This window comes from Aythya fuligula, chromosome 20 (genome assembly GCF_009819795.1).
Source record: "Aythya fuligula isolate bAytFul2 chromosome 20, bAytFul2.pri, whole genome shotgun sequence".
NCBI classification, from domain to species: Eukaryota; Metazoa; Chordata; class Aves; order Anseriformes; family Anatidae; genus Aythya; species Aythya fuligula.
Window position 1 is genome coordinate 10,027,202 of NC_045578.1, and position 18,817 is coordinate 10,046,018.

Consider the following 18,817-nt stretch of genomic DNA (forward strand, 5'->3'; position numbering starts at 1 on the left):
ATGCCAACTGGAGCACATGGAAATGTCTTTTTATTTATTTAGTTAGTTTTAAACAGATTATAATACAAGGGAACATTAGACAGCTGAGCGTTTGTCTGCCTTCAGCCATCATGTCTTGTTTCATTTGCTAGTCTACATAAAGACAGTCATTTATCAGCAAAAGCATCATTTATTGTTAAACGATGGGGTTCGGATAGCAGAGGGACTTCGCATGCTTTTAAATAAATAGCTGCTTTTTTCAAGACGCAACAAACATTTGTCAAAAGGCAGCAAAGTCATTAAAGATGTTTTGCAAAATGCCTATTTCTGTCCTAAAACTTGGCTCGCGTTTTTCTCCCGATTCTGCCTCGTATTTCTTTTAACAAAAGAGTGCGGAAGAAATTCAGGACCTAAATGTAAAAAAGTCTGCGACACTTGAAAATTAGACACCCCCTCTGAGAGGGTTTCACACAGCCTCTGACAAAAATTAAACAGAAGCAGTTGGTACTGGGAGCCTGCTCTGCACAAGCCACCAGCCGATGCTGTAGGCATCACGGTGCCAGCTCAGGCCATGCCCTCACACCTTGCACTTGCCCGAGGAAGGCAGCGACTTCGCAGCACTTCCAGGGGAGCAAACCTCTCCTGAACAGCACTCACCGAGGTGGCTGGGCAGCCCAAAGGGGAATAAACTTCTCCTGACTCTTGCAGACAATCGACTTCCTTCCTGAAGCACAACGGCTTGGTTACCCTGGTCATAAATCTGTGAATTATATACCCTGATCATACTAACTATGAACTGGTCACCCTGGTCATACTACGACCTAGCATTATTTGCCCTTTATAAAGCAATGGTGTCAGCCTTGGGGTTCCTCCTGCCCCTGCGGAGGTGCTGACACCCAGCCACCAGCTCTGTTGACTAACAATCCGCACACGTTTCCTCAAATAAAACTCTGGGGTGACAATGATCCCCCCAGGGAGAAGGGGGCAGATTACGCTGTACTTCTCTTCCATCTGGGCTGGATGCTGACGCTGATTTGGGGTGTTACAAATAAATAGGGGGGACCTGCAGGCAGCTCTCTGCAGTCCTCCTGGCAGCCTGAGCCATACATCCCACAGACGAGGCACCGAGGTGTGCTGCCCACCCAGACAGCTACAAAAATCACAACTTTCTTTGGGCACCTGCTTTTCTCTGGGACTTCATGAAGATTCTGCCAAAAAATAAAAAAAAAAAATCTCCCAGCTTTCCCCCTTGGCAAGCAGCTTCTGAGGAATGCTTTAATCTGAACAAGCACCTCTGCTTCTGCAAACCCAAGTCCAAAACCAATTAAAAGTGGAGATCCAAGCAAGCTAACCTCTGCTGACTTAAACAGGATGGAGAGTGTTTTATCAAGACCAAACTTGTAATTACTGTGTTCTACATTCCTTGCCTCTGTGGCCCCACTGTAAAATGTGACCATCCATTTCAAAATTATCTCTTTATCGTGAGCCCAAAGCTGATCGTTTAGATTCTGGCCTCGTGTCGGGCGTCAGTTTGAAGAATATCACGGCAATATCTCCTCTAATAAATGGCTTTAACTTTTCACCTAGGAGATATCTGCTTTAACTTATCACAGGGAATCATCTGCTTTCCTTAACGCTTCCACTAAATTAAAATCTGAAGTCACTCGATTTGGAAGCCAGCGTTTGCTGCACTCAGACAGCTGGATGAATTACATGAGAGATGATGAAAAAATATTATCCAAAACCAGAAAACTTAGTTTATCACAAATCTCATTTTAGCCCCCCAAACTCGTTAATAACGGCAGGCATAATGGTCACCCAGTTTGCAGCTTGTACGTACACAGGCTGCACAACCCCAAGAGCATGTGTGGGGGCTCAGTGGTTTGCAGTGTTCCCGATGTAATTACTCACCGAGCTCTGCAGGAATGCTCTGTGATTCCTCTACCAGAAAGACCTTCCTACATGCACTTTCCACTGAACCATAAAAAAGAAAGTCTATAAAATTAACTACTACCTGTAAATGTTCTCAAGCACTCATTATTTACATGTTATTTTTATATATTACATTTAAATCTCTCAGAACTAAGTAGTTTATAAGTTCTGGAATATATTCGGTCTGTAGGCCTCAGGCTTTCTCCCCATTCCAGCCAGCTTTGTCCTTTAGGACTAGCTGCCCTGGATGGGCCACCTGGCTGCTGACAGGAAGAAGAAAGGAATACTTCAAGTCTGGAAGCAGATCTAGAGCATCTCAAGACACAGCAGAGAGGTTCAAGCTTCAAAATGCACTTGGCTTGAGTCGAAGAAAAACCCAGATCTGCGGGGTTAGCACTCGGGGCCTCCTGCCTCATTTGCTGAGGTACTTTAATTCTCCAGGCTTTGTAATTCCAATGATGCCATAGGCTACCATGAGTAATATCAACGATTTAATGCTGAAATTGGACCACTGACAAAGCAGTAAGAGACACGAATCCTTGACACAAGACACTTCACGACACGTCCCCACCACCACAGCTGCACTCACTTGGATTTGGGCGGCCAGCCAGCAACCAGCGAGGATCGTAGGGAGTCTTGGTAGGCATATAGTCTATGGTTCTGTCTATAGGATCTTTGACTTTGAGGATAGGAACAGGGCTGTATACACTCTAAGGGAAAAAGAAAAATATTGAAGGAAGTCATTCTCCCACCAAGCACTGACCACAAAGCAGCTCATCAGTCCTCCTTCCCCCTCCAAGGTACAGCCCTGCCACGCGGGATCTCGGCCTTGGCAAGAGCCTGAAGGAACGTCCAGGGTGCTCCACAGCCTCTCACAGCCCCTCCTTCAGCATCATCTTGCATGCGTTGTGCTTTCCTTGCTCTTGAACCTCAGGATTGCCAGCATTAGCAAGGGGTTGCGATTTAATTTTTAAAAGCACCCAGGCCACCTGACTCAATCTGTGCGCTCTGTCCTGCAGGAAGGTGACCTGCGTGTTCTTGTTGCTCCTTCCTGGCTGCAGAGCAGCCTACAAACATCCATCAGCTCCCACAAATTACTGCCTCCGAGAGGAGCTTTTAGAGCCTTTTCAGTAAGAGGCAATGCACCGCTGACACCAAATCCCGCTACCCAGAGCACTAAAGACAGCACGCTGGGGGGGGGATGTGACAATACATGTGGCAGTGCCACGCTGCCCCTCATCCAGGTTTTGGCAGCACCGTAGGTCAAAAATGGCTTTGTAGATTTCAGTACCATAATGAATGCCCACCAGCAGCAACCATGACCCTAAGCCATTTTGCTACAAGCACAGAAAAAAAAAGCATAGATTCAGAGACCCTCCCCTCCCCCCAAAACCCTGTGAACACAGCGAATAAAGAGGTGGTGCCCCACCACACTCCTGCAGGGCCAGGAATTACCTTTGGCATGTAGGAAAGCCACAGCAGAATGGTGTAGACTCCTTCGAAGTCGTCGCACACGGTGCCGTGCGTCACCCCGTTGTTGTGCATTATCTGGATGCCACCCAGCTGGTTGTTGGAGGTGTAAACTTCCCGTCCAAGCACCTTTCAAAAGAAAAATGGGAAAACATCAGAGGAGGAGACGTGGCAAGGAGGTGTTGAGTAAGGAGATGGCACACAGGCCCGTCCCTGCAGCACGTCACGAACACGTTGACACCAAAGGGCAGAGCAAACTGCTCCCAAGCCCTGCACGTGGGTAAGATCTTCAGGTTTGGATTTCCAAGGGAAACAACACGTGGGAAGGCAGCAGGCAGCTCTATCTCTTACCCTTCCCAGCCAGCAGTGAGCTGACACATGAACAAGTCTCCTGAGGGCTGACCCGAGCTCAGCTCTCTGATCCAAAATTGTTCCCGCTATGGGGCCTGGTGGACGGGACCCGCTCAAACCTCCACCCGGGGAGAAAACCACCGTGCTGCACGGGGATGGGTACAGCAAAAACAAAGCCCCACCGGCTCCTCGGAGAGAGCAGGAGGAATGAGGCCGAGTGCTGGACTTGCAATTCTCTCGCACGGCTCCATCTCTAATCTGAGCCCAGGCAGCGCAGCTCTTTTCTCATTCTCCCGCTGTCTCTTTCCATTTGCCCTCTCCCTGACTGATACACTGATCTCTCGGTCACTCGGCTTTCTGCTTCACTGAGTCCATATTACTAATAACACCTCTGCCACGGCCAGTTTACCTCATGAAGGCAGGAGCACATCATTACAAAATAAACTCATAACTTTGACATTCTAGCAAATACATGCCGTTTGTTATTTTTATGGGTTGAGTCTTTCCAACAGACAGAGGGCATTACATACCTGCTTCATTTAGATCTTAAAAACCCCTCAAACACACGCAAACAACCTGTCCTCCCCCAGCGAGCAACCAGCGCAGCTCGTTTTAGGAAAAGGGGCTGGGAGAGGAGCAGCCCCGACCCCGTAGGAGCGGTGCCCGAGCGAGTTCCTGCTCTGAGTGCTCGGGACCTGACCGATCTCACCCACGGGTGCAGGGGAAGGCCACAGTTCTCAGGACTCAGCTTTTGGGGCAGAAAGCAGGAAGGTGCTAACGGGATGGGAAATGAGGATGCTGAGCTGGCTGCAAAACGCCGCCGGACCCGTGAGCTTCCTTCCTGCACACCAGGTCATCGCGGTTTGGGTCACGGCTCTGTGTCCTCCAAAAGCATCGCCTAATGCTAGCATTTGCCAAGTCCCTATTTTTTTCCTCTTTGGAAGAAAAAAAGCCCCGTGATCTGACGTTTCACAGGACTCAGCATTTCCCAGGCACCGGGCGATCCTCACAACAGTCCCTGCGAGACAGATGGCAGCCGAGGCTTAGATACAGAAGTTGTGGCACTCGCCCAGCGATTTGGAAGGCAATTCAAGCACCGTGGCCCTGCATGGAGCAGTCCCTGGCGCTGCCTCCCAAGCTCCAACACCCTCCTCTTCCTCGAACTCAGTCAGCACCACGAAGAGGAAGGGGAAGAAAGACAGCAGCACAGATCTAGGCTCAAAGAAAAGGAAAGCACGGGCCTCCAGATGCCAGACACAAGTCTAGCTAAATGCTTTCCACAGAGGAAAATAAAAATAAAGAGGATTTAAACTCCCCATCTATGAACTAATGCAAACGTATGTACATGCAAAATGGGCCTCTGCCGCTGCTTATCTGGAGACACCGCAGACAGCTCAGGTTTACCACCGCTGACAGGCAATGAAAACAGCCTAATATACCGCCTGCTCTCGCCCTTAAATCCCCTTTTGGAGATCAAGATAAATATGCAGCTCCTTTTCCCGAGTGCTCCAGACATTTCAGTGAAGTGGCAGAGCATTGTGAGGGGCTGCGCGAACGAAATCCCTCTGCAGCGCCGCGCGGGCGAGAATTTACTCGGCAGCGTTTGGCAGCCGAGGCTGCGAGCTCCCGAGCCACGCTGGGAAGTTGTGCCGCCTCCGTCTGCATCTGGACGTGTGTGTGCTGCTCCCGTGTGCAGCAGGAGGGACGAGCACAGCCCTAAAACAGAGCCGGATTACTCACAGCCCCAACGCCAAGCCAGCTGCTTCCATCCCGGTGCCGGGCCAGGCACAGCGGGGCTCTTCCAGGGATGCCACCGGCTGGTGCTGTCCTCGTGTCTTCTCCTCTCCGGGGTGATCGGAGACCCTGCCGGCTTGTTTTGCCCCCCCAGCTTCAGCCCGAATCGGGTGCCAGAGGTTAAAAGGCACCGAAGGGCTAAGGCAGCTTGCAGGCGCTGATGGTTGGGCTTGAGAAAAAAATGAGCGCGATGGCTCATCCATCCAGCCCCGCTAACCACCTCCCCGCTGACCTCCGAGGACTACATTTTTAAAGGCTGACAAGTAATTCAATCTCCAATTAACAATTTTAAATGGTGCAATGCATATTGCTGTATAAATGTTTCTGCAGGAAAATATCCAAGGGTGAAAGAGAACACATCTGCCGGAGAGGCCCCGAGCTGCTGCTGCACTCAGAGGATTCGGACGCCCCCAGTGAGACACGTGGCCAGCGGAGCCACGAGTGGCTCTAGAAACGTCACCACCTCAGTTAGAGAGGGAATGCTAAAGTGAACTCACGGGAGGAAAGGCAGCAGAGGGTTACATCGGCTACAACCAGGATCTGACCTGTCCGAAGGGGAAACTTCAAGCCCTTGAGCGTGGGCTGGCCGGGGAGGTACGCGGAGCCACGGAGGAGGAGCTGGGAGCAGCCACGGAGGAGCCGAGCTGGGAGCAGCGTTAGCACAAGGCTTACCCAAGGCTTCAATTTAGCAACCGAATGCGTGTGCGGAAGGGGTGGGCTCGCTCCAGCCCCAGGAGGGATTCAGGTGAGCCACTCTGCTTCCCCCTCCTGTGCTCCCGAAGACAAATCTCTCAGGAGAGCAGAAAGCCGTGCATTTAAGAGGTGCACAAGACAAAGCGCCTCCCCTGTGCCTCCATCTCAGCAGAAGGATGAGGACAGCAATGAATTGGGCAGGAGGAGAGGCTAGATGCAGCACCGCACGTGTCAGAGCTCAGCTCGGGCTGTAGGACACACACCATTTGCAGGTAACACAAGCTTTGATGCCACGTGCTTACAAACCACACGCAGCACTGCCAACATCTATTTCAGCAGGTCCTCCAAAAGCCATTCTCAGCGCTGCAGTGGGCCACCCCGTTTTACTTCAGAGAATCTTTTGGAGAGTACAAAGGGGAGCCAGCATTCCAGCAGCCCGTTCAGCCGCTAAAGACCATCCTCAACAGGTCTGTAGGCACCTCATAGGCACCTTAACCATCTCTGAGCACTCTGGGCTGCGATGAGCAGCTGCTTTTGGGGTGCTCCTTTTTAGCGACCGAGCTGCTGGTTAGCGGACACAGCCACTGCGGGGCTGGCTGGGCTGGCACGTTTCATCAGAGATGAAAGATCTGCAAAAATGACAGCAGAGGGCTTGAATGGGAATCATTATGTAACATAAGTGCCGTTATTATTCAGAGCATATCATGTGTTTATATCGAATATAAGTGCCAGATTTTTATCCAAATAATTTCAATAATTGCAATTCCCAGCCCACAATTTATATTATCTGCCAGAAACCTGAAGCAGAAAAGGCGCACGCACGTACTATAAATAGCCTATTTTTCATAAACAGGCAGAAATGATCAGAACGAATGTCTCATCAGAAAACACAATGCAGGAACTTAAAACCTGACTGCTGTTATGTGCAGCCAAGCCTCAACAGATCTTCGGGCGTTCATTTCTCGGCTCCGTCCTCCCCCCGAATCACGTCCTCAGAGGCAGAGGAGCAGCAGCAGCGAGCAGGGGAGCCCAGCGAGGACGGGTGCCAGCCGGAGCCGTGCCCGGGGCAGAGCTGCTGCCGTGCCTTTATCCTGCAGACAAGGCGAGTGAGCACAGACACCTCCTCTGCCTGGGAAGGCAGGGGCTGCAGTTCTTGCATTTCTAATCCAGCACCGTGTGCAGCTCCTGCACTTTTAATTTACGAGCGTTCGGTGGGGGACCCTTCTGACTTGGGAACATATTGGCTCGGTCTAATGCTTGGAGATTATTAAAGTCAGAGCTATACTCCACTATCAAGTCTACAGATCTTTTATTTAGAAGATATGGTGCTCTAAATGCACAAAGAGCTCCCTGTCACCTTCACATTAAAGCCCCTAGTGCCTGGTAAATGGAATTATATAGCTGTCATCTCCTTTCCCCAAAGTTTTAAGAGTACAATGGGCTCATTTTTTCACACTCCATCCCAGCTTCAGAACTAAGAGACCTACTTTGTATTGATTTAAAGTCTCAGAAATAAATAAACCTGCTTCACCAATGTGATTCACAAGAAATTCATGATACACTATTGCATGATATATTTCGAGCTGTGGCTCCGGCTCTTTTTTTCCTTTGGTGAGTGATGGGGGAGGTGGGAGGTAGGGGGAGGTGGGGGGGAAGCTGACAGCCTGATGGTTATTGGAGATGGCTACTGACTGCAAATCCAGAAGCAGGTCTGGCCGGTGGGCTCCTTTCCTTGCTTTAATTTGGTGAGGACGGAGGGGGAAGGGGAAGAAGCACCTGCACGGCACCTCGGAGGCAGCAGGGGAAGGCACATCCAGCTGCCTTCGGAGGCACCTTGTGCCTGAAGATCCCAAAGCCCCTTACTAAGGCAGCTGGCAACATGAAATGGGAGTGGGAGGAAGCAGCTTGTTCCATCTTGCAAGAATTTACGGGGATTTTTGCAAGCTTCCTCTTCTGGAACAGAAAATCAAAATTTGCGATCTCGAGATCTGAGCAAGTATCAGGCAGGGCCAGGACGTTTGCTTCTGACTTCTGAAGTGTTTATTGTAGATATTAGAAATAAAAGTTAATTCGGAATGAAAAATCAGTTGGAAAGAAAAAAAGAGCTTTTCATTTGACAAAATGAAAAAATTCAAATGAGAAATTCATCAAAACCGATACTTTTTTCCCAAAGAGTTCCCGTTTCAGCGAACTGGCATTCTCAAATGAAAAATGTCTTGTCGAAAAATTCCTGCCTAGCTCTCCTTTCACGGTGTAGGGAGACCGCATGTTTTGTTCAAGGTCACTCCATCAGTCTGTGGTAAATCAAAAGGACTCAATATACTTTGCAAACTCAAATTACTGCCCCCTATTCTACATGGTCCGACCGCTCGTAAATCCCATCTGTCTCAGTTAGGGGTTCCCTGCTCCAGGCACTCGCCCTATAAACGGCATTAATGATCGTCTCCGTGATGCTGAAGATTTTGGGTTTGGTCATTCCCTTGGTCACCTTCTGAGCCCCAAGAGCAGCCTTTCAGTCAGACCCCAGCCAAGGGGACAGGCTCTAGCACAGGCTCCTCTTTCACCAGCACAACGAGACTTTTTGTTCACTTTGCAGCACGGTTTGGGGCTTAATCATAAAATATCTGACAATTTCCCAATGCAGTTCCTAGAGTTCCCACCCAAGCATCCAGAATGGCAGAAAATTTATCTGCAAGTCATGGTAGAAAAGAGCCAGAGGCAGATCCTGATACCCTCCTCGGGACAGCCTGAGAGAGGGGAGGGCAGGACCGGGTGTGCTGGGGCACATTTGGAAGATGCCTTCTTCCACTCAGCTCCAGTAAGAAGCCTGGACCCAGCAAACCAGTAAAAACACATCCTACAGATTCACCAGAAACCGGGATATAATTTCTGTTCCATGAAATAGAAATAAGGTTTTAAATACACAGGTGTTTCTCTGGAAGGTGCAAGCAGAATACGTGCCAATACGCTAAGCTCCTATGTAGTGGGAATAAATACAGCCCGCCCACACTGCACAAGCCCCATCCACGTAGACAAACTGATCAGGATCTGTATTAAAAATGATAGAAGGAGGGAGAAAAAAAAAGTCAACAGAAATCTATTAGACCTTCTTCCCTAAGCAAACATAAAGGGACCAATAATGCGATGTCTGGAACGTAAATTGTCTCTAATGGGAACGATACACAAATATCACCACTTAAAGAAAGGCAATTAAAAATAAAATGTAGAAATGGAGGCTGGTGTTTGTTTCCTTGCACTCGTCTGAAGCCCGGGCATCCACCCTGCTCGCATTACCTTCTCCACATGGAGCGAAGACCTTCGTGTCCCCAGGACTGCCCCCAGCCCGTGCTGACACCCAGGGGCAGCAGCAGGGACGAATTCACCACGGGGCTGAGCCTGCCCCTGCCAGGAGCTCAGTCCGAGAGCAGAGCAGCCTCGGAGCAAGGGGAAGGGCAAGGACCCGGTGTCCAGCACTGCTGCAGCACCAGTCCCTGGCTGGCACTGCTTAGGCCCTCTTTGATTAGCATTCCCCAGCACCCCGCGCCCATACGTATCTTCCTAATAGTCTTGCTGTGCCACTACAGAAAGATTCATATCATGCATTAATAATTATAATGCCTCTTTGAATGACAGGGATGGCACTTGCTGTTCTAACTCACATGATTGCTCTCACATGATTGCTTTGATCTAATCCCAAGACTTGGGAGTCATCTTGAGCAGATACTGAGCTGTCCCTGCCTCGAATCTCAAAACCAGAGCCTTTCACGTTCTGTATTTTACAGCAAAACCCCCGAACAGCATCAATCTCACCGGGTTTTTATTTATTTTTCCAGATTGTGAAACCGAAGGGTAAATATTGCTGCCTGCGATGCTGAGGACTGATCGCTTGCCCGAGACAAGCGGGCTGTGGGAGCTTCCTGATCCTCACACCACCAGCCTCAGAGCCGAGCCAGCAGGATTAGACAAGGAGATTCTCGAAGTGGTTGTTGGGATGCTGGGTTTTCAATGCTGATTGTCAAACCAAACCTCGCAGCTCCACTGATCGGTTCCCCTCACCAACACGTCCCTTCTAAAGCTGTTCCCCAGCAATGCCTCCTCCAAAACCCTGCACTTTGCATCGCCAGAAACTGCACCATTCAGCTGGTCAATTGGCTCCTGAGCTCTTTCAGGTCTACAACTGGTCATCCAAGCAGAAATACGGTTTAAATTAAGAGCGTTTTGAGGACAAACTTCCCACAGCCCTGAGGATGGAGACACCGCACCGCTGCTGGCCGGCACCTTCCCGAACTCATTGCAAACACCAGGGAACTGAGGTGCTCGGCAGCTCCCTCGGATGTCTCCTACAGCATCACAGTTTACTTCCAGTTCATCAATTCTTCTCTATGAACTGATCCAACATCTCAGGAGGGCTCAAGCAGCCCAAGAGGCTGCGATGGCTCCTTGCCAGTCGGTGTCCGTAGCCTCAACCACTTCACCCGTGCATCTCCCACCCCTCTGGTACGTGGGCTCCTCGCTCTTGACATCTCTGACCGCTCTTCCCATGACCCACGGCCTCCTCCTTCACGGGGAAATGTACTACGATAAAAGGAAGAACTTTGTTTTTTTAGGAAAGAAGTCCTTTTGCTGCTCTCACTCACCCACACGGTCAGAGTACGGAGCACACCACGGCAAGGGAAGAACTTGAGAAAGGTACAGAAGATCTCTGGGGACAGCAGGCAGAGTGTGACAGATCTTGGCTTGAACCAGAGGCAGATCTCGTCCCTTGACAGCCCCCAGGTGCCACGGGGACACATTTGGGGCATGAAACGCTTTATGGGATGGGCATGGGTGTGACCGACAGCCACTCTTTGTTTGCATTAAGGAAACAGCCTTAAAGATGGGACTTCTTTCAAACACGACAGACGAGGAGGAGCAAAGCAATCAAAAGCAGGTCAGCAACAGCCTTGGGAACATCCCAGTGAGGGCGGAAAGGAAAGGCAGGCCTGGAAGCTTGAACCGTGGGAGCAGAGCATAAATGGGGAGCGCTGGGCTCTGCAGCCTGCTTCTGCTAGGAAGGAAACTGCTGGAAATCTGGAAATTAGCTGGTGGGTAGGGCACGGCGGCACCACGTCACCCACCTCGCAGGAAACCGCGCTGAGCTGGTGACGAGGAACGGGAGTCGAGGGAGGTGGAGGCAGGTACGGGGGTGGAAAAAGGGGGAGGCAGTGAAAGTTAAAAAAAAAAATAAATAAAAAAATCTCTGCCTCAGCAAAAGTTTTCATTAAAATTTTAGACAAATGATCTCTGTGTCCTTCTCCCATGCTGCCTGGGGCTCCATGCTATTTCTATGCAAATAACAACCTCGTGGTTTATATCTTATTATTTCCACCGGAGCTGCGGCGACATGACCCGAGACGTGTGTGAGGTAGACAGCGAGAGAGAGAGAGGGAGAGAAAGAGAGGGAGAGGGAGGGAGGGAGATGGAGTGGCTGCTCGCTGAAGTGTGAAAAAATATTGTCAGGAGTGAGCGGCAAGAACAAAAAAAAATTGCAGGGATAACGTGTTTATTTCAGCCCCTCTCCCCATGTGAACCAGCACCTTTTAAAATTCATTGGGCATCAGGCGATCATGCACAATCCATCTGCTTTCACTTTATCATTTGCATTTCATGCCTCCTGGCTTTTGATGTGCTGATACTTTGATGCAGTCAGGAGACGCGCATTATCATTATTTCAATTTTCAGGGGGGTCAGCGGGCTCAGCACAGGCGCGCGCACACGCTCGCAGGAGAGGAATGAAATGTCATTTCCACCTCTCCACCCCCTGCTGAAATGCAACGGGGAAGACAAAAGGGGTACGGATGAAATGCAGCCCCAGTGCCCCGCACGCCGAGCGCCGGCCGCGCCGCGGGGCATCACACCTTTCCCTCCGCTCCCTCCCTTGCTCCTAGGTCCGGACTGCAAACAAAGACGGCTTAATCGAGAGCACCGGGAACCTCCCGGAGTTCCCCCGTCACCCAGACAGGCAGAGGGGCTGCGAATCCCTAAACCCACCTGGCAGCAGGCAGCTCAGCGGGGCTGTGCCTCTCTCCTGACGCAGCGGTGACACGGGCACGGCACGCAGCCCGCACGCCAGCACCGGGCTGCAGAGCCAGGCACCAGCTCCGGCTGGAAACCATCGTGACCTTGAGCTCATCGCTGAGTTACAGGCTGCAGGCTGGGGCTGGCAGCTGGACCTTTCCCTCTGCACCCAAACCCTCAGGCTGGTTTTTACATAATGAAGGAGACCGGCAAGGGATCTGCCAGCACGGAATGTTTCTCACAGTCCTCCTCTGCTCCCCTTGTGAACTGGAAAGAACCCAATATTGCACAGGAAAATAAAAAAATCAGACAACTTTCCAGAAAAAAAACCACCACCTCACTGCTTTCTGCAAGCCTTATTGTCTCCACTGCTGCAGAAACATTTTGGCATGGCACGCTCTCTTCTTACAGAGAGAAGACATTTTGAAGGTACATGTGCAGGCACGAGGCCATGGATGAGTTTTATACAACACCTTCTTTGAAGGCAGTAATTAAAGTCAGCGATGAAAAAGCCCAAATCTTTGTCTCAGGCACAACCTTTCCTTGAGACCCTGCCCCTCGGGTGGGTGACCTCCCACTGCCACCCAGGAGCGCTGCCTTCCTGCGCAGGGCCCTTCCCAGCACCTCATCCAAGGGAGCAAGAAGCAAGGCTCAGCTGCTCCACAGAGAAAAACCACAACAGCTTTCCAGCACGAGACCCTTCTGGAGCCTTATTCATGCACTGGCAGAACAGAACAAGACGCATCACGCCTCGTGCCCGAAGGACCTCTGCATCCCTCCAAGGGAGGACGGCTTAATTGGCCCCTGGCTGAGAGAGACCTGACTTCCAGCCAACAGAAAATTCAAACCAATGTCCTCCTGTATCCACAGGAAAAGCGTTTAATGGGTTAGATATAAGGACAGGGAGAGGGAGTGCAATCCAAAGCGGATTGTGCCTCCATCGCAGGCTGATGCAAGCTGTTAGCGTGCACCGTGTGCTTCACACCCCGCGTAAGATCTCAGCTGGGACGAGCTTGGGCATTTCAGGCTAGCACCAGGTCACCTCGCTCTGTCATGCCTCTGGGACACAGTTACAGCTGGATCCATTCAGGAAACTCTCACCAGAACTGCAGGGATTTAAAAACAGAGATCGCGTGCACCAGGACACCCCACAGCACCCAGCCCTGAGGGGGGCTCCCAGTCTCCTGCTGTTCACGGACAGGTCAACTTGCTGGTGGCTCTGGGCTTTAGCCCTCTCACTGGGAGAGCTGGATAAGGTGCAGTTGGTTCCTCCTTTGCCTGACCTCTCGGCAGGAAGGGGTTCAGTGCCCACACAACAGTCCGTGCCTTTCCAGCAGAGCAGGGAGGGAGAGAAAAGGGCACACGGAGTGCTTCAGCCCGCTGGAGTCCTCAACATAGGATGGGCTAAGTCAGCCCCAGAAAGCTTCTCCTTCTGCCTCTGCCTTCTGACAGATGTCAGGTGCATAATTTAGCCTAAATCCTTAATTTTTAAGTGCCAAAAATTTAGTGAGATTACACTAGTCCTAGAGAAACCAACATTCTCTCCATGGGCAGAGAGTGCAGTTAAACCTCGAAAGGGAGCGGGAGCGGAGGACTGAACAGACTGCCTGTGCCATCTGGGAAACTCTGCAGGACCCCGATCCCCAACAAATGACAGCTGGAATCAGGCAACATACTCCACTTCAGCAAGCACTAAACTGACTCAATCTCTTTTTAAAGGATGGATCTTCAAATGCCTCTTTTCCTTCCATTGATGCAGGTGTGTGTGATGTGTGTAAGAGATCTAACTGAGGGTACTGCATCCTGGAGTTGATAGGATCAATGCTTCATTCTCTGCAGAGCCCCCTTTATTCAGGGGAATAATTCAACGAGAGACTATTTTCCTTTTATCTCCCATTGTCGGGCAGGCACTCCTTGAAACGCAGCTTGCGATGAAGCACAACCACCCCAGGTGCTGGAGAGTGCCTGAGAACAAAGCTGCACAATGGGGAAGGGCACTCGCGCCCGCACAATCCCAACTCTCCCGTAAACAAAGCCCTCGCTGAGAGGGACGAGAGCGGAGTCGGCTGCGAGCCGTGTCTGCGACAGACAAGGAGCCGGGGGCTGTGATATTAATAGGCTTGGGGCAGCAAGGGAGAAAAATCGCCTCTGGTGGGGGAAAAAAAAAAAAAAAGAAGAAAGAAAAAAAAAAAAAAAAGAGCCACTTTAGTAGGGAAAGCTGTGAGTTTGCTTCCAGCCTGAGTTATTCCCCCCTGCCCTGCACAGCTGAGATTTCCAGCAGGTTTGACCCCTTGAAAATCACCGTTCACACACTCTTCCCCAGGCTCCGGTGCTTCCTCAGTGTTAACGCAAAGTTCAGGGTGATTCTGGCCCACGTATTTCAAAACACGTTCTTCCAGACACTGGCAACAACCCTGTTTCCCCTATCACAGTACACAGTGGGTGGGAGAAGATGCTGCCCGGTCGGTGGGCTTCTCTACTTGTGTCATTCAGTCACTGCACACAGCCCATGTTAAAAGCTTTTTCTCCTTCTCCTTCACCTGGTTCATGCTCAAGCCCTTATTCTGCAGTCCTGCCTGCATCCCCTGCCAATCTCCTACCAGGATGCCTGGAATAGTGGCTCTTGTCAAGAGAAACAGGCACATGAGAGGACTGCTTTCTCACCAGAAAAAAAAAAAATAAATAAAGGAAAAAGTCATTAAAGTTTCCCAGATCTGCCCTGTGTCATCTCTCGTTTTGATCAGGAGCCTAACCAGGGTAGGTTCAGCCTCTGGGATTCCCCTTCACAGCTCTTCCAGAAGCTAACAGCAAAAGGAACCTGCCAGAACAACAGTGCTGGCGGCTCCTTAAGTCTCAGGCAGAACTCAGAGAAACAGCCACTCACTTCAGATGCCTCTGAAGACTGAAATGTAAAAAACTTACCTTGTTCAGGGCTCCGCAGCCGGTCAGGATTATATGAGAGTTCTCAACCTGGATAGTCCTCTGCCCGAGCCGAACAAGGTAAGCTCCAATTCCAATGGCCCGACATGTAACCTTAAAAAAAAAAAAAAAGAAAGAAAAAAAATCACATTGATTTCTGTCCTACCACACAGCCAAAACCTATTGATTCAGATGTCTAGATAAAACTAGTTGTGTTTGTATTACAAGGTTATAAAATCTACATTGCAAAACTCCAAACCTATTGTTTTGTAAAAACACATTAGCTGAACACGTGTGTATTTTATTTAAAAACAAGGAAAAGCAGTAACTTATAGACTGAGCAGACATGAAGCCAAATGGCTGTTTCTAAAAGTGCTCTACATTTAGTTTCAGATGGATCCAGCCTCGTAATGGTGCAAATAGTGTTGCTCAAAGCCTACAGGAGCCAATTTACATCAACCAAAAGTCTGATCCCAGATGTATCTCTGGATAGCACTACAGGATTTTTAGCTGAAATAGATGATACAGTTTGAAGAACAGAAAGCAGTGGGGGATTACCAAGTTGATGGTGATAATACTGTCATAGGCTAAAGATGATTCTCCAGCAATCATGCCAGATCCTCTGAGGTTCTCTATTCCAAGTCCGTCTTCCTTCCCGATAATATCTGTTATCTTATACCTGAGGGAGACACATACAGCCTTTGAGTCACAAGGTCCAGTGATTTGCTGAACCGGTTTGCTACAACGAAAATGAAAAGTGACTAAATATCATTAAGGCTCAGAAGAATAATGTGCATAAAACCCATCCAGGACCAGTACACGAGCTCATTCTGCAGCCTCGCTGAGCACCACGAACAGCCCGATGTATGCGCAGTCAGAGCAGTGCTGCGAAGAACAAATGCCAGGGGAGAGGAATCCCATGAAAAGCACTCTGTCATTCCCACAGGATGTGAGGAGCAGTCTGATTATAGAAAAAAGGGCAGGAAAGGAAGAGAACGTAGCCGAAAGGAACAAAAAAATAGGACAAGAGATTACAATGCGTCTCTTTTCTTTACTTTTTTCTTCCCCTCCAGAACGCATGGAGGCCTTGGCCTCACTCACGGATCCTTCTGTCCTTACTCTGGGGTCTACCAGAAAAGTAGTTTTCAAAATTCATTCCTGGGCAGGAATCATCATCCTGCTGTTAGAGCTTTTACCACTGCAGGATCCTCGGGGACAGCCTGGACCCCAGCACAGTGCCAGCACAGCGCTACCTCCAGCAGGGCAGCGCACGACACGACTTTGTACTCTGCTGCTCCATGTCCTGATAACACAGAGCCACAGCTTTCCAGCTGAAGACAAGGACAGGACACGCATCGCCTTCTCATGCACCCGAGGATGAGCAGAAAGCTTTTCATTCTGACGTGTCTGTGCCTACCTGGACTCTCCGTTGTCCTCCACGTGTTCACAGTGAACTGAGTTCAGAGCACTGACTTTTTTGTAGTCCTGAGGCGTCAGGTACAAGTATTTGTATCCCTGTAGGGAAGAAACAGCTCATTCATCTCATTCCCAATGGTAGGCCCTTCCCAATCTCCAGTAACCCACCCAAAAAGAGAGTTTCAAGGGAACAGATACTGAGAGTGATACAGACATCCTGTCTCAACCTCAGAGCTCCAGCTGAGGTCAGTGAAAGCCAGGGCTGCTTTCAACACTTAGCACTAATTCATTCTGGATGCCAGCCCTGCTGCCTGAGAGACCCCGTACCAACTTTGGAGCTAACAGCCCGGCAAGCACGCAGCTCACTTCTGTTAAAAGAGGCTGTGTATAAGAAAGGTTATGTTCTGGGCTGATCCTCTTACTCCCGTGCCTCCTTACTTTGTATGGGTCATCTGGGTCTTCCCACGCCACGTGGAACATGTGCCGAATCTCCTCGGCCAAGCCGATCCTGGCTCCGCTGTTGGCAGCCACGTAGATACGGGGTATGCCATGGCTTCGGGCAAGCTCCGAAGCCCTCAGGAACAGCATGTCTTCTTGGGGCCCGAAAGAACCGATCCGGTAGGTAATGTCATTGCCAATGACAATGATATCGCGGCCTTCTGGATACTCGGGGGTCTTGAGGGTCATTTTCCAAGCTACCATCCCAATCTGCAGTCAAGGAGCAGAGGACAACAAGAAGTCATTACGTACGTTCAGGATGGGGAAGCAGGGACTGACACGAGGGCCGTGTCCCTCATGGACGCTGTGTTTCTGAACTGTCCTGGGGAGCTGTGCTACCAGCGGCTCCAACGCGCTGCCCGCACAGAGCACAGCTGGCAGGGCTCGAGCCTCTCAGGGGCACTGTTAATAACCCTTTTATTTCATAGCTACCCCCCTTTATTTATTTGCCTTTCTTTCGTTCCTTTGCCTCTTTCCCTTTTCCCTCCCAGATTCTGCAGCAGTTTCTTCCCAAACCAGCCAGGGTAAGCAATGCTTTTAGCTGCATTTTTCTTTTTTTTTTTTTTCTCTTTAAAACCACTGGATCATCTCTTCTGGCCCATCTTATGGCGACGAGCAGCATCTGCACCCCGCGTCCCCATCTCCGAGCGGCCGCGTGTCACCGCGCTGGGGAGCCGGCCACCCTGGAAGCCATTAAGGGATGGAAATCGCAGCGTCCCCTGAAAGCCACATGCATCACCCAGTCCCCGCTCGCCCAAGGATCATAAGCTCTGAGTACACATTCCTCAAGCCGATTGCACAGCCTCTGCAATCAGGAGGGCTGAAGCTCTCATTGCGGGGCCTCTGAATTCTGCACATGATGAACTAAATCGGGAGGGGGAGCGGGGAGAAGCAGCAGACAGATATGTGCCATTTAATCCAAATCAAAATGGCACGATACACAGTCGAGATCCAATCAGCATCCGCAATAAGATATGCCATAATAGGCTCATTAAAAAAAATAAAAAGACGGGGGAATTAATCAAAGGGTCATTGGAAGTAAAGCAGGCAGCAATCCAAAAATACCACAGCCGGCTACCGACAGATCCCTCCCTTCCTCCTCCCCGTTTGAGAGCTGAGATTGCCGGTGAGCAGCAAGACCGTGCTTCCCTTCTCCTTGGTCTCAGCTCCATCCCCTGCTATTCTGAGATGTCACATGGGATTAATTTGTTTGTTTGCTTCTGAATATTTGCAGATTTACCCTTACATCCTCGCACCCAACTGCAGTGCTTGGAAGAGAGAGATACGCAGAGCGTAAATCCCCACAGGTCAGAGGATGCCTTGCTGAAATTCCAGGATCATTGCAAAATTAAAGGGAAAAGTTTTAATGTTGTAAAACAACTGGATGCAGCTGTGGTCAGGCACACAGACCAGAAGTTACTGAGTACAGAGACCAAGGGCATGCAGACAACTGGGCCAGAGTCTGGGAGAGCAGCCCAATTCATCCCAAATAACCTTACATAGCCAGAGGGGTTTCTTGGACTTCTGCTCCTCTATTATTGGGCTTTCATAGCAGAAAAAGAAAGACCAGAGGTGAAAAACGGAGAAGAAACAGAAGCTTTGTCCTTCTGACCTAACTGCTGTGGGAAAAGAGATGCTGGGGGCTGCACGCCGTGTCTCTGACCTGACTCTCAACTAGGGGCAAGCTCGCAATTAGACACAGCAGGTT

General features: G+C 50.1%; 1 protein-coding gene across 6 annotated transcripts in view; it reads right to left on the minus strand.

The window, feature by feature from the left end:
* ACACA (acetyl-CoA carboxylase alpha) overlaps positions 1-18,817 on the minus strand; it is a 123,069-nt gene that overhangs the window by 20,960 nt on the left and 83,292 nt on the right. For all 6 annotated transcript variants that reach the window (XM_032201089.1, XM_032201090.1, XM_032201087.1 and 3 more), the window contains 6 exons: positions 17,050-17,319; positions 16,613-16,710; positions 15,754-15,874; positions 15,199-15,309; positions 3,367-3,510; positions 2,501-2,621 (listed from right to left, as the gene is read on the minus strand). In XM_032201089.1, coding sequence (XP_032056980.1) covers positions 2,501-2,621; positions 3,367-3,510; positions 15,199-15,309; positions 15,754-15,874; positions 16,613-16,710; positions 17,050-17,319 — 865 coding nt within the window. The remainder of the gene's footprint in view (positions 1-2,500; positions 2,622-3,366; positions 3,511-15,198; positions 15,310-15,753; positions 15,875-16,612; positions 16,711-17,049; positions 17,320-18,817) is intronic.